The following is a 15,840-nucleotide window of genomic DNA, read 5'->3' on the forward strand; positions in this document are numbered from 1 at the left end:
CTTTGCTATTTTTAGGAACGACTGGATCCAAGTAGGGTTTTGCTATCCTAAAGGGACGACATTTTCCATTCTCTCAGACATCCACAATCGTCTCTTGAAGAAAACATACAAAACTGGAACCTTCTACAGAACCTCTCAAATGGAGAAACTGGAGCACAGATACCCTAGCAAAGGATATTACTACTGGGATGAGGACACTGGGTAAGGAGGCAGGCCTTGCCAATCTGCACACTGTTTTGGGAAAGCTGCTGGAATCGTGAGCTGTTTGTCTAATGCCATTAATAGGGATCACAACAAAACCAGAAAGTCTTTCTGGGAATGTGACCAGTGCTTAATTTTCCTGGGACTCCCATGGCTGCCAGTCATTCACAGACTCTGCTGCAGTGCCAGTTACTGGGGGAAACGCTTTGCCAAGTGAATAAGAATTAGAGAAAAAAAAAGACAAAAGCAAAGTGCTTGAAAAGCAAAGACCATGAAACTGAGCTGGAGACACACCCAACCTGTTCTGTTTTGAACAGCAATGCTTTATAAACACCATGACAGGGATGCACAGAATCTAAGAACTTTAAAAGAAAAGAATAAAAATAATGGGAAAGAAAGACCTAAAATACAAAGCATTTACTTCTGCATAAATGTATCATTATAAAGGGAGTTCAGGTTTCATTTCTGTCTTAAGTTCCCTGACCTCCCCAAACCATTTCTGAGATGTGTATCCCCTTTTACTTGCATGTGGTACATTGAGCACTATAAAATGAGAACGTTGGCACTGAGGGTTTGCAATGCACATTATTGCAAAGCATTAGTAAGAAGTCACCAAAACTGGGAGTTGGTAATTTTTTGCACAGAAGTCTCAAGGATGCTGCTCACTTTTCTCTCCTACTTGCAGGCTGCTGTTTCTAAAACTCAAAGCTCAAAATGAAAAGGAGAAATTTGCTTTCTGCTCTGTCAAGGGCTGTGAACGAATAAGGATCAAAGCTGTAATCCCAAAGACAGCTGGCATCAGCGACTGTGAAGCTATGGCCTATCCCAAGTACATTGAGACACCAATAGTAGAAGTGCCAATGCCTAAGAAGCTCTCTAGTGCACAGCTGGTAAAGTAGTTGATTTCTTATTACAGAATTATTGCCAGTGTAAGTCTGTAGTTCTGGCACATGTTGTGCCCACAGATAGAGAAGGACTTTGTACCAGGTTCAGTATATTCTGTGCCTAACTTTCTGAAATGGTTCAGGCATGTGAAATAATATGAAAAAGATTCTTGCATGTGCAGAGACCACAGGTCCTCAAAGGACAGAACCACCCAAGACTTTGGTTGAAGTTGGATAGTTAGTCTTTTGAGGCTCTGTTGTGATGTGCTGGTCAAAAGCACGGGTCAAAAGTCATGAGCTGGAAGACAGGTTGGTCCAGAGAATGTGATTCTGGAGAGATACAAAGGTCCTTGCCTGATCTCCAGCTCCTCCAGGTTATAAGAACAGCAGTGTCACAGAGGGGACAGCATAGCTGAGTGTTTCATTCATGTAATGCACAACACTGCTTCCTATATCCAGTCCAGTCTGGTTTTGGGGGAGGGAGTAGGATATTTATCTCGTTTGGGTTCTTTTTCTTTCACTTGTCACCCTTGAAGCAGGAATGTACAGCAAAGCCTCAGAGAGTTATGTGTTAGCTCTTCAAAGTGAGAATCACTTATACACTGCCACTTGGTGAAACAATTTAAATGCTGACAGCATGAGCAGAGAGGTTACTGTGGTGCCCAGTCTCATTAGCAATGTAATTTGGCAAGTCAGGGCTTATTATGTAGCTTTCTTGTTGATTGAATTTCAAGGTTTAAAATGCTTTCTGAAATGCAGCATTCAGGTAATGGACAGTAATGGACATCCTCACCAGAAAAAACTCTTTTCTGTCTTTTTTTTTTTTGTAAACAGAAGACTAAGGACCACCTACTAGAAGTGAAAATAGAAACTTATAAGAAACAGTACTTCCATCTAAAGGATGACTTTGCATACATTGAGGTGAGCAGGTCCTCTCAGTGAACTTTATGGGACAAAGTTCTAAGATACTTGCTTTATTGTTGTGGAAAAGTTGCTTATGAAGTTACCATGGATAGTTAGATCACTTCTGCTTTGCATTTTGCTGTTATTTCCTGTTACTATTAAAAATGCAGGACAGCTTGACCTCAAAGCTCTGGAATTCTGCCCTTTGATATAAAGAGCAGTCGTGTGTCGTAAGACTATCACTGTTTCTTACAGGTGGTTGTTTGCAGTTGTGTTACTATGATAGATCAGGAATATTTTTTTCCCCTGCACAGGTTGACGGTGTCAGGTTTTTCCTCACTGACGAAGGTATCCAACTGGTGGTGATTGATGGGCATCGTGGAAAAGTTGTTGATCGAGTAACATTCAAAAACTCAATTCTACAAGGAATTCCAGCACAGATAGAAAATTATGTCAACAACATCAAAGATCAGTGAGTAAATAATCTGGTGTTACTAAGGTGCAGTGTACAAGAATGCTGTACAACACTCATCTTTTTCCTATTTTTTGTCACCCAGCATGGGCCAGACTGGCCAGGCTAACAATGTCCTTTTGTACCTGCCAACTCCAATAGAGTCCACATGTGAGTAGGACAATCAGGATGCAGACTCTGTGATTTAGGAACTGATCAAGTCCCAGATAAACCACAGAGCTACGTTTGATTAATAAACTGCAGACCTACATTTATGTTGTGGGTTACAGACAAACTGCAGACTTAAATTCACAAAGTGCTTATCAGTACAGATGTGCGCAGTTTACATATTTCTATTGCCTGCATGCTCTCTCAAATCACAGAAAATTCCACTAATAAAATATATTCCTCTTTGCGCATGTTCCCTGTCCAGACCTAAGGGCTGGATGCTTTTATTATTTAAGTCTGGGCAGCCAGAAATACAGAGTTTTGCAAGTGGATGGTAAGTAGCCAACACACGTTGCTGCATCCTGGAGAAAAGTGGCTTCATGTGTTGGAATGAGAACAACATCAGAAGCCCTTTAATCAAAGGTGTTGTTCTCTTATTTGTTTGTGGAGTGCTATTGGGAAATGAATATATTTCATTGTTATTAGATCTGGTTTTATACATAACGTAATGCAAATATGATTGCTTTTATCTGAAATAGCTGTGGGCAAATCAAGAGGATATTGCTCTGGCATTTGTTCTAGAGACTTGGGGAAGTTTCAGCAGAGTGCCATGCAGGTGGACACAGATGTGTTTCTTCGTCTTAAGTAATTCTGAAGATTGCAAAACCCACACTGAGTAGATACTGCAGGGAAGCGTGGTAGTTGCTCAGTTTTCTTTCATTAAAAAAAATCAAAGGGCTTTTCAGAGAGGCCATCCTCCTCCTTTGCAAAAAGTTCTATCTCAACCCTGGCTAAATCCAGCTCTTGGCTTCTTTCTTACTTTAGAAGATTGAATTGTAATTAGTGTTTAGGTGTATTCAGGTCTTTCTGAGCCTCATTGTCTTCTCTGGATTAGTGTTAGAACAGGATTAGGGTTAGGACCGGAAATTGACCCAGCACCTCTCAGGTCTCACTCAGCTGTGTCTTTGCAAGGATTGAACCCCCAAATTATTGTTTTTTAACCGAAAGCTTTCCCAGCCCAATCCCTGCAGGCCTTTCCAATTTGATCAGGGATGTGCTTCAGCTACAGCCATGGAACATCTTTCATCCATTTGCTGGATGAGAATGTTGTTCAGATTCAGATGTGAGGACAGTACAACCAGCAGCCTCTTGTCACCTTTCCCACTGCCATGAGAAGCATGGATTGTACAGAGATGATTCTGACAGAGGGGAAGGGACCCCACCAGCCTCCCATGAAGAGACTGCTAAAGCAACTTTCACGTGTATGGATTTGGGAATGTGAGGTGTTTCTAGCAAGGACGGGCCTCTTCAGTCATTTAAACAGCTCTCGGTGGGCCAAATCCCTTGTTTAATTTTTTTTTTGTTTGTTTGTTTTAATAAATCCATTATTCTGATGAGTTTCCCAGGAATAAGAGAACAAAACATCTGGTGAATTTATTATAAACTTCCATAAGCAGGAAAGGCTTAATAGAAAACAGTGATTTTAGTGAACTGAAGGAATCAAAAAGAGGTGATTCAGGATTTGCAGAGTAGTCAAAACCAGCCTGCCACTATTGTAACCACTGGAGCATTTTAACACCTCGGGTTTATTCTAGGAAAAGTCCTGATGACTCTTAACTCTTTTGCTTCTCTTCTTCCTCTGCCGCCACCCGTTGCTATTTTCCCCTGAACAGTTCCAGTTCCAGCTGAGGTGTTAAGAGGTAACTGCTGTGTTCAGTAGCTCAGGGCTTGAGCTCTGCAGGAGTTCTTGCCTAATTAAATATAGTGACTTGTGTCCACTGTGAAGCTGGAAAGCAGACTCAGCAAGGCTCTCATTCTGTAAGATTGCAAATGCCATTTGTGTCAGGGAGGTTTCATTCATGGAAACCCTGCAAGGGGGAATGAAATGATTTCATCTAAGCAAGTGTTTGCTCAGTTACTGTCATGCAGCTTTAACTAGGAGGTGAACAAAGACGACATCCCAGCCCCACTGAACTTAACAGCAAAACTTCCACTGTACTCACTGGAGTGTAGCTCTTCCTCCACGGCCTTTGAGCTAATCATTGGAGGTGTTTGTGCACCTTGTAGGAAGTAATGGGTTTAACTTCACTGAGTGTCCTGTGTTTCCCACCAAAAAACTCTCACTACATGATTATCTCTTCATTTTTAAATTGGGTTTTTATTCTATCCATCTAGAATTAAGCCTAGGCAGTTACTGAGTCTTACCCAAGCAATTACAGATTTGCATTAGCCTAACGTGCTACCCCATGGTTTTTGTTTATCACTTGGTATTTGTAGTTCCCCAAGAATTTTGTGGTGAAATACCGTACATGTAAGTAAGGCAGTAATAGTAGTAGTAGTAATAATAAAATAATAAAAATAATAAAGTTTTAAACAAAAGCCCACTGAAAATGAAGGAAAGGCATCAGGTCAGCAGAAGTCACAAAGAAGTTAATTTCTTCATGTTTAATCTGCTGATGATGAAAGAACAAGAGATTATTTGAGAGCATCCCATGGACAGCATCCCATGGAGAGCATGTTCCTTTCTGAGCAAAGCAGAATGGAACTGCTGGTTGGAAAAGTTTAAATCATCCTAGAAAACACTGGGATTTTTTTCCTTTTTTTTTAAAAAAGGGAATTCTGTCTGCTTTCTAATGGGTTTATATGACTAAACTGTTGGAGAGCATTGTCAAAAGCCACTAAAGCAGAAACCGCTGCAGTTCGTGGGTATCTGAGTCACACAGGCAGGAGTTACCAGTCCTCAAGGCAGACAAGCAAGGAACATGTTGTGACTTTTCATCTGTTTATAAATGGCTTTGTTTCTTTCAGCTCCATAGTTCTGGTGACATCTAAAGGAAGATTCATTTCAAGAGGACCATGGACTAAAATACTGGAGAAACTTGGAGCAGAAGAGGGGTTTAGGTTAAAAGGTAACCACTTTTCAGAACTGCAGTTCTAAACCCCTTTGATCTATTCCCCTCTCATGGTTTCACTAAAGGGACCTCTTCTTTGCTTCTAAACTTTGCCTTGCTTGTTTCTATCAGCATGTGCTCAAACATCCTGGGACCAGTCATTTATTTATTCGGTAAGGTTGTATCCACTGCCGCTTTGGATAACACCGCTCAGTTTAATACTGTAGATGGAAAAAGTGCTCTGGCAGTTGTTCTTAGAAGTAAAGAATTCAGGGGTTTGATTTTCCAGATTTATTTTCAACAAAAAGGCATTGTAACAAGAGAAATATTGGACTTTTTTTCCTACTAAATGCCCCAGAACAGGATTTTTTACTTGTCTGATTTTTAGCTGGTTTTCTCTTGAAACAAAATTCTGACTTGATGGCACAAAGCATATCAATTTCAAAGCATCACATGTTGCACTAGAATATTGCTTTATGTGCATGTTCCTCTGATCAGCTCTTAACTGTGAGCTTTTGGTAAGCTGTCCTCTTGTGTCTGTGTGTGTTTTACTTGCTAACATAGGTCTTGCTTGTTGTCCTGTTCCTTATCATCCCCCCAGCTTTCCCAGGCAGGTTTTGAGTATAACCACAATGCAAATAATGATAGCTTCAATAGATAGCTCAAGCTGCCTGCTAGGAACGGTTTTTTCCTTCTGTCTTCTGCTATGTACCACATATTATTAATTAATGGAAGCGTATAACATGTAAATAAAATTTTAATTAAGCTTCATTAGGAAAGTATGATACCTGGAGAGTGCATAGCTGGCAAAGTTTGTGTGCACGTGTGTGCTCTTGTGCACATGCACCCTCCCAGCTACCGGCTGTAGCAACGCACATGGGTAGTTTTCTCATGCAGCCCTGACACGCTTCTAATCCATTTGCTCTCATTTGCAGAAAAAATGGCTTTTGTTGGCTTCAAAGGCAGCTTCCGCCCTGTATGGGTGAAGCTGGTCACTAATGAGGACTCAGCTAAAATCTATCAAGCACTGCCAATTCCTGTGGTGAAGAAAATGAAATTATGAGGACACACTTCTCTGCCTTCTGGCTGCCAGCACTGCCCCGTCGGATGGACTACTGACTGCTCGCCACAGGCACCGCGCCAGCCTGCTCCAGAGGTGTAGCATTTTGTTGTCGTTTTTGCTGTTCAAAAAGAAACCTTACTGTAGCTAGAGTGGCCACATGTGACGGACAAGCCTTCCTCTGTGATCACCAGCTCCTCGCCAGTTGACTTGCTCACCAATGCCATGTCGACTCTCATCTTACTAAGCAAGGTGACAGACTAATTCATGTGCTGCCTCTTGAAGGGGGAGGTCTAGGCCTGAAGGCCATCAAGGATTATTTTTTTTACCAGCCTTTAAGTTGTCCAAACACTTTTTTTCCCATAGTGTAACTAGCTGCTCATAAACATGGAATGCTAATTCAAAGGTTGGTTGAAAAATCTAAGATAGAAAGAGTGTATTTGAATGAATACCTAGTGCTGGGAAACATAACTGGACAGTAAGAATTTATCCTAAATCTTCTATGATGTTTGGTCACGCTCTTTGGGATCTGTGTTGTAAATGCTAGCCCATGGCACATAGTTGGGGAAGAGGTGAGAGAGGAGCGGATAAAACATGCCAGTGGAGACTGATGAAACCACATATTTCTGCTTGCTCAGAAAATCATGTTTTTTAATAGTGGTTGCTCAAATAAGATGTTTTCCTTCAACAAGCAGCAGGAAAGCAAAGTCAATTGGCACATGTATTTTCTCAGCCTTTCCCATACAGTCCCCACATATAACAATGTTCAGGCTCAGTCTGGAGAGTTTATGGTAGCCAGTCAAAGCCATCCTGTTCAAGGCTTCCAGTTTTTGACTGGGAATACTGGGACTTACCTTATTCAGCCTTAGATAGGGTGAGCAACCCTCACCTTTCCAGGGAGGTCAGAGGGAATGGAACCAGACCATTCTGCTGTGTGTTGCTTTCTGATCGTGTCCTCAGGCTTATGAGCATGAGTGTCTTGGTCCTCCTCGAAAAGTTACGTGAGATCTGGATGGAAGGTGACAGAGGTCTTACCAGGTAGCTGAAGAATCAGAGTGGGAATCCCCATACACTAGTTGGATGTCTTGTACCTCCTTTCCCCCTTCTTCAAAGCAGTACCTGGGTAATGAAGGCAGATTAGCATGAATCAGGACTCCCATGGGGACATCTCTTGAAGCTGGAATTTATATGTTATTTTGTAAAACATTGTAAGCACTTCTGGTGTTCAGTGATATTTCTCTCTGTTGCTCAGAAATGCCATGGAGGCGTTTCTGAGGGCTGTGGCTATTGTAAGAAATCCAAGTGTGGGGGTAAAAGACAGGATGATGAGCTTTTCAAAGCACACAGAATATCAGTTTTGCCAATAGTATCTGGGTTTGTTTTCCCACTTTGTCTCTGCCTGTCCCCATTGGTACAGAAATCATTCTTGTTGCTGTTGGTTACTTCATTTTGCTCTGGTTTAATTAATTCATGTAATTAAGTTGCTTTTTTTCCGCAGTATCCAAAACACTATCTTGCAGCTAGGATCAAAGAGCAAGGATTTTGTGTCATTCCAAAGGCTGGGCAGGTATTGCACTTTGTAAAGCTGGTTTGGATCAATTGCTCTGAAAGTCAAAGCAACCCTGAGCAAAATTGAGACAGTACTGTAGGTTACCTTACCCTCCAGCCTCTCCTGGGTTTTGAAACTGGAAATGTTCTTTTCAGCCTTATTCTATAGTTGTTCTGAACTCAATGAATGTCACTTGTGTTGTATTTAAAAGAAGAGCCAAGCTTTCCCTCCCTTCCTTCTCAACAAGAGAAGGCTCTTCAGGCATTTGTGCCATTTCCAGAATGAATGAGCAACACTTGTAAAAGTCAAGTAAAGTGAGTTGTTTTTTTCGTCCAAAGGTAAACAGAGCCAGATCCCTGAAGTTGAGCAAATAGACTAAAAACAAGTCCCTTGAGTATGTTAGTCTGGGTTATCTAAACCTCTTCACTGTCCTGAGGCATATCTGTTGATACCATTGCACTGGTGTTAGTGGAACACACTTGCTCCCAGAAGATGGACCAAAGCAGGAATATTTCTTTCATGAGTGCTTGAAAAAAGCGCTGTGTGGGCAGGAAAGCCAGACTCAGAATGTACCTGGGTTGCGATTTGGCTTTGTATGACACGTAGGGTAGGGTTTGCCCCCTGTGGTGTCCAGCTTCAGTGGGCCACCAGCCGTTTCTCTTCTCCTGCTCCCTGGAAGCACATTAATTCACTGGGAGGATCGTACCAGGTGGGTCTATCCCCTAGGCAGGTTTGTGCAGCTTCTGTGAGCATGCTGCCTTCGTGAAGTGTAGCTTCTGATTTTACTGTTTTGGGAATTCTCAGGGTGAAATCATAAGACTTGGCTCTAGGAAAAGCTTTTTTCCTTTTCTTTCATAAAAAAATCTCATCTTATTGAAAGAAGAAAACTTTTAAGTAGCTTGTTCTATCATGCAAAGCTTGTCATATGGGGCCTGTTGTTGGAGCTAGGGTGGGTTTCACGCTGTGAATATGGAGTACGGGATCACTGCAGTCTGTAAGCCTGAGGGACAATAGAGCATCGTAGTGGGGCTGCCACGGCTGGGAAACACAAAGGGCTTCCATTGGCCTTTACAGGATGAAGTCAGTGTGTTGCTCTGAAGACAGAACGAAGCCTACCACCATCACCAGTCAGCAATAGTTTTGTGCCATAGGATTACTCTTTAATCTTTGACTGTTCTAGAAATTGCACACGCACATTTTGACTAGTGAATTACCTGACTGCTTGTTCTCTGTACACCTTGTACAGTCCTTGCACAAGCTGCAGTTCCCCTCTTTGTAAGGTTTTATTACTGCAGATGTTTCTATGTTTGCCTTCGCAATTGCCATTGGTAGAATGGGGGTTTTTTTGTTTGCATTTTGTTTGTTTGGATGTTTGTTTGGATGTTTGGGGGTTTTGCCTCTGTTTGAATGCTTATTTTACCTGTCGCCGAAACAGCTGGTCCTTTTTCGGAGTTAGATGTTTGTACATTTTCTTGTAGACTTTCCAATGAAAAAAAAAGATATATTTTCTATTAATTTATTACAATGGCACTAAGACAACTAAATTGCAGACATATGAAGCATTTTTACTGGAGTTTAGCACTGTCCAGGTTGTTAAGGAGGTTGGCAATATGTCTTTTCTGATAATCTGCTTTGCACTTGAAAGCTCTCTATGTCCGCAGACCGTGGTAATGCATTGACTGTCTGGGCTATGATGACAAGAGCTCTTGGGACGTTGATTCCAACAGATTGTGGCTTACAACTGAAATAACACGTAGTTGTTTGGAGTACACAATGTTTATCAAAATAAATATTCAATGCAAATTTCTTATTTTATTTTTGTCTCTTGCCTCTTTCGTGTCTCTCTGTACATTGAACTGTCCTTTGCTGGATGCACACACAGGACTTAGTACAGCATCTTAAAGGCACGCAGCTCCCTGCTTGTTGCAAAAGACAAAATCCAAGAGCCCAAACCACCCCTGTGTGCACTTGCTGGCCTGTCTGCAGAGACCACAGCACATGGCACTGCCTGCCCAGTCACACTAGCAGGATCTGAGACAGGGAGAGGGGAAGGGAAGGAGGTGGGAGCGGGAAAGGGAGGACCTGCAGTGGGAAGACATGGGAAAGGGCTGTGTTTGCAGCAGGTGAGGGCTATAGTACATTAAAACAAAATCTTGTTCCCCTGTTCACAAAACTTTTCATTGAATAGAGTAAAAATGGAGTAAAAATATATATGGAAATAATATATAAAACGTACATATTTTTTGTAGTGGGCAGCTATTAAAGCTTATGAGAATCTCACTATCAGTTCAAGTATGACTTTGACTGTATATTTTCCACCCTGGGATGGTGCCATCTGGGCAGACTCTGCTATAAAACTTTTTGGAGGCTCCAAAACTAGAATGGGAACTTTGGGTGGCAGAATCAGCCTTTTCTAACATCCAAGGACATGTTTTTTAATCAGATATCAAAATAGTAGTTGTTAGTACATCAGAGGAGATAACCCACATAGCACCTTCAAGCCAGAAAACTAGAAATGCACCCTGTTTGTGTGTACTTGTGTATAAGGAGGGGTGTGTGTGTGTGTGGATGTGTATGTGTGTGTATGGGGACGAGGGGTCTATGTGTGGAGATTTCTGCTTGTGTATGTGTGTGCGTACATAAGGGTAGGGGGGTGTGGATATCTCTGTATTTTTGTGTGTGTGTGTGTATTTGTGCATATCTGTGTAACTGGGGGAGTGTGTGTGTATATTTATGTAAGCGTGTGTCTATGTGTATATATATTTATATGTATAAGGGGTATGTGTGTGTGTATTTGTGTGTGGATGTCTGTGTATATACAGCCATTAGAACTAGCTTAACTACAACTTATACATAAGCATATACAATTCATTACATTAGTTCTAAAATTACCACGTAATTTTTAGTTAGACACATATATTTAAGTATAGACCAGATACATTCCAGCCATTAATATATAAAATACACTGTACATTAAATGTATTAGCTTCTCTATGCCAATATGCTTAATTTGTTACTAAAGATTAAAAGAATAAATTATAACATTTTAAAATGTATCATTTAGATAATTCATTAAAGAGATAATAGAAATAATTAAATTGGTAATATAATATAATATATACTATACATCATATCATGTATCATAATCATATCTCATCTATATCATATATCATATATAACATAATGTAACATAACGTAATATAACAATGTAATGTAATGTAACACGACGTAACGTGACGTAACGTGACGTTACTGCTAGCGATAAGGGCTCAGCCCGTGCCCCGTTGCCTGTCCCCGCGCGCCCCCTAGCGGTGATGGTTTGGTGGTGTTTTTGAGTTCATTTGTTTTCGCTGCTGTTTCGGGCCAAGGCAAAGTCGGGCACGGTCTGAATCACATCCAGAGAAAAGCCAGGGGTCCTGGCTCTTCTCCTTCCAGCAGTGCGGTCACAGGCCCAGCTGGGTGTCACACCCGTGCTCAGTGTCTGCTGAGCAGCCACTAACTGAGGGGTCACAGCTTCTGCTCACAGCTACAAGGGGCAGGGATGTTCCCTCCTCTTCCAGAGCTTCAGTTCTCCCAAATCTGATGGACAACAAGGCACAGTTTGTCCAATTCTCCAAATGAGGCTGGTTTTATGCCACCATGGCAGATTGTTGCACCAGCCAGGCCATCCCCTCCACCAGAAGCTGAAGTTGTTGTGACGTGTCCAAGCTCTTGCAGTCCCAAAGGGCCATTCCAGCAGCCAGGTTGGAGACTGTTGTGTCACCCCACCTTCTTTCTGACCAAAGGATGGGGGAGGGAGGTGTAGAAACCACTACTGCAGCTACACCCTTCCTTCCTCTTATGTGTCATCTTCACAAAACACACCCCTGCAGTGATCCCTTAGCCATGGAGCTGAACCCAGCACGTGCACTCACTGTACAGCCTTAAAAACAGAAGCTGAGGGAGAGCTCCATCACTTTGCAATAGAATAATTTGCAGTTTATGAGTTTGAGCCTCAGCTGGAGTCAGTATTTCAGCAGTCAGGACACACTAAGGGGCCTGTTATGAGGAAGCAGTGACAGGACTTACTTAATGGGAAATTGTTCTGGAAAAAAGCCCCTTACAGACAAGTATCTCTGCTCCTTTGGCAACGGGTGTAATGTGAGATCATGATGAAATTCCCAGCACAACCGTAACCTCATCCCATCTTCTATAGTCTTAGTGCTGAATGAGTAGTACTGGGTAATGTTTCTTAAAGCACAGGTGCTTCACCTAAAACCCAAGGGTCTGTCACTCGATAGTGACACCACAGGAAATTAATGCAGCTGGTTTTACTTTTGTTTCTGCTTTCCTGTAGTATCCATCTCCAGCATCCAGCTGGCACCTATCTGTCATTTGGATATCTCTTCCCTGTTACACAGCTAAAGTTGATTTTCTCATCCCAGGAAGTGAGGCTGTCCCAGCTTATCACTACTGACAGGAATAATAATGTGGCTGAAATATATTTCAGGCCTTACTTGGACTATCAGAGGGTTGAGCAATATGGCTTAAATTGTGCTGCTGTCTAGGAACAAGTGTTGGAGAGGGTAGGATGGAAAATGGCCTTTCCCTGGTTAGGTTACACAGCTCTTGAGAGCACAACGAAACACTGTCTCACACATTAAATGAAAGAAAGTTAGTTTTTTCAAAATCTTCTACTCAACTAAGTGCCAAAACACTTACATACATGCTTCTGCTTCCATTAAGCTCCCTGGCAACTCCATCCTGTTGTAACTGCAATTAGCTAAAGTTTACTCAGTTATCAACATGTTTATGGCACCAGAAAGACAGCAGATGTCTGTCAGGGGCTGAGAAGTTGCAGGGTATGGCTGTGGATACAATTGGCAGGATGAATAATTAATAAAATAGTCATACAAAAAAATCTTGTGTAATTCAATTTAAAGTATGCACTATTTTGGATTGGATTTCAGTTTAGATGAGGGGATGAAAACTGATTATATTTTACAAAAGAAGTTGAATGAAATAAAACTGTACTGAGGACAAGTTAAAAAAATAAAACCAAACATGCAGGATTGCAGCCATGGGTCTGTGAAATGATAAGTAATATTCACATGAATATACATATTAAACCTTTATTTTATTTATTTGACTTAGCAAGTGCTGTATTTTTTTGAATATTTTTTTCATGTATAACTCAAGTGTTCCTCGTTACAAAGGCAGCTCTATGTAAGTTACACCAAGAGCCAGGTTACTCCATGGTGCTGTTCAGTGAACAGCTGATTCTCATTGCTAAGGAACAGCCTTGCACCTTGCAAGCAAAGGCTGGGTTCTTGCTGTTCACGCCTTTCCAAAGCCCTCAGAGGCCCATGGGCATGTAACACCACCATCAGTGACAGCACCTGAATCCATTTAAATATTAACGAGTCAATGAGTGCTCAATGCTCTGGTCTGTGGGCTTCACAGAGCCAGTGAGCACGTCACCAGCACAGCAAACCAGCCTATTTTCAGACCCTGCTGACAGTTTCCTTTAAAAGCAGTAGATATTATAGGCAGTAAAGATGGGCCCACAGTTTTATTTGGCACAATAATTCTGGGATGAGAAAGAAGAAACATTCTGCTTCTGAGAAGTGTCATAAAGTAACATATTCTGTCCCCATTTTCTTCCATGTTCAGGCCAAGGATGCTGCCAATAGGATTATTATTACAGCCTCAGCAGGTACCAAGACACCTGAACGCTAGAAACGTTGACACAGGTCACCTCTGTGCTGATGTTTCAGAGCCAGGACATGCAGAAGCAGCCTAACAGGATGAATTGTAGTCCTTCACAAGATGAGAAGACTGCCATCACATAGCGAGGGGTGCAAGGGATCAGTGGGTGAGTAGGGGCCTGTAGAACAAGGATGGTCCTCTTTGTAACATTCTGCATAACAAGACTGTGTGATGCAGGAACATGTATTTATTTGGTAGCCTTTGCCAGTAACACTGGGAAGAGGCTGAAGCTCCTTTAATTGTCCCATTTCTCCGTCTCAAAATACAAATGTCTACGTAATAAATAGAAAAAAATATAGCCCTATTTTTTTGAGAAATTATTTATTATAATTATCACTGTTAATTTAAATGATGGGTAATGGATCTGTTGTTTTTTTCCTATTACACAAATCCATTAATACAATGCCACTGATTGATTGATTGATAACTGAATGCAGCTGGCACCAGTACCAACAGTGAAAATACCAGTCTATTAAGTAGCATCACTCAGGAAAGAAACAAAGCATTTACCAGCAATCTTTGGATAAAGGCTGGTAAAGTGCTGCATAATGCTTGATTGTACATCAGCTTAAAATACCAATCAAAACCTATGCTGCACAGAGCTCTTCTGCTGGAGATCGATGGTGTGTGCACCCCCCCTCATACTGCCTGACTTCTCTACTGCAGGAGGAACCCCACCACCACCAGAAAATTCAAGTAAGTAAGTAAGTGAGTGAAGTGGAGTGTTTTTTTTCCTTCATGAATACAAACAGTTCTAACTATCCTGGCAGTTTGGTATTCCCTGAATTCAGTGGGGCTTGTCCCTGCTAAAATGGCACAGTATGAATGATGGGACATAGTGATGTGCAAAAATAGTTTACTTATAATAAGAAATAGCAAAGAAAAGTATATCACCAGACATAGTAGGATGGCAATCAATCTTAAGAATGAGAAACTTGAGAGTAGCAATGAAACAGGTTTTTATAAAACCAGGAGCATCCCATTATTCAGGCACAGGCTCTTTGAATTCCTATAAACGTCCAATTCAATTAAAAAAAACAACTCTCAAAAAGGCAAAACCAAATACTGTGACTCTTTGAATAGAAAAGGAAATGAGCCAGAAATAAAGACTGGAAATAATTCCTAAGCCTTAGTATAAGCCCCACAAGAACAGTGGCCATAATTCAGACAAAAGTAGCCTGTTCCCTATCTTAAAATGATATATTTAAATGTACAATTTCCTTTTAATGAGAAAACTGGAAGAGTTCAAAGAGTTCAGAAGCAGTGACAGGAGCATAGTCTCTTTTTGAAGTCAAGGCCAACCCGGCTGTTCAGAGAAGAGAAAAGCTTTGATCACTCAGGTGAAGATCAGAAATCTTCTTGTGGTGTGTGTGCCCTAACAGACTTAAAGACGGAGTTTAAAAACTGGGTAATAACTGGTGATAAATGCAGCAACAAAGCTGAAGACAAACTGAAAGAAGCTGCAAAATGGAAACCATGAACTGTCCTGCTAGCAAGTGATGCATACGGAGAGAGACCACGCAGCAGATGGAGGTAAGACTGTTAATAGGTGTGGTATTACAGGAAACTTCATTGCACCTTCACAGGTAAACGTTAGCAACACAATAATGACGGCACCTGGAATTCTCATCCTTTTAAATTATTGTGGATACTGCTTGCATTGCCTAATTAGGGAGATTTAGTAGTTGGTGAGGATGTTTTGTTAGAAATTCAACTGCCAACATAGAATCATAGAAACATTCATTCATTTACTGCATATGGTGCTCCTCTTGGGTCTTCTGGGCGCCGGTCCACACTTAAAATGCCCAATTTCCTACTTATTTGGTTGATGAAATTAAGGTCTCAAGAACAGGGGATGCACTTGTACTCCGTGAGGTAGGAATTTAAACTGATTTTTTTTCCCCTGTAAAACAGGGAATACAGTATACATTTATCTTTCAAAAACCCCAACAGAAAAACCCCAACAACATAAAACGCACAACATC

General features: G+C 41.3%; 1 protein-coding gene across 2 annotated transcripts in view; it reads left to right on the forward strand.

Annotated features, from left to right (window-relative positions):
- CEMIP (cell migration inducing hyaluronidase 1) overlaps positions 1-9,922 on the forward strand; it is a 114,775-nt gene extending 104,853 nt beyond the window's left edge. For both annotated transcript variants that reach the window (XM_030497052.1, XM_030497054.1), the window contains exons 24-29: positions 16-201; positions 887-1,091; positions 1,920-2,006; positions 2,303-2,460; positions 5,416-5,516; positions 6,434-9,922. In XM_030497052.1, the coding sequence (XP_030352912.1) occupies positions 16-201; positions 887-1,091; positions 1,920-2,006; positions 2,303-2,460; positions 5,416-5,516; positions 6,434-6,561 (865 nt within the window). In that variant the 3' untranslated portion in view covers positions 6,562-9,922. The remainder of the gene's footprint in view (positions 1-15; positions 202-886; positions 1,092-1,919; positions 2,007-2,302; positions 2,461-5,415; positions 5,517-6,433) is intronic.
- Positions 9,923-15,840: the final 5,918 nt, after the last annotated feature.

The sequence above is a fragment of the Strigops habroptila genome, chromosome 9, assembly GCF_004027225.2.
Source record: "Strigops habroptila isolate Jane chromosome 9, bStrHab1.2.pri, whole genome shotgun sequence".
Classification (NCBI taxonomy): domain Eukaryota; kingdom Metazoa; phylum Chordata; class Aves; order Psittaciformes; family Psittacidae; genus Strigops; species Strigops habroptila.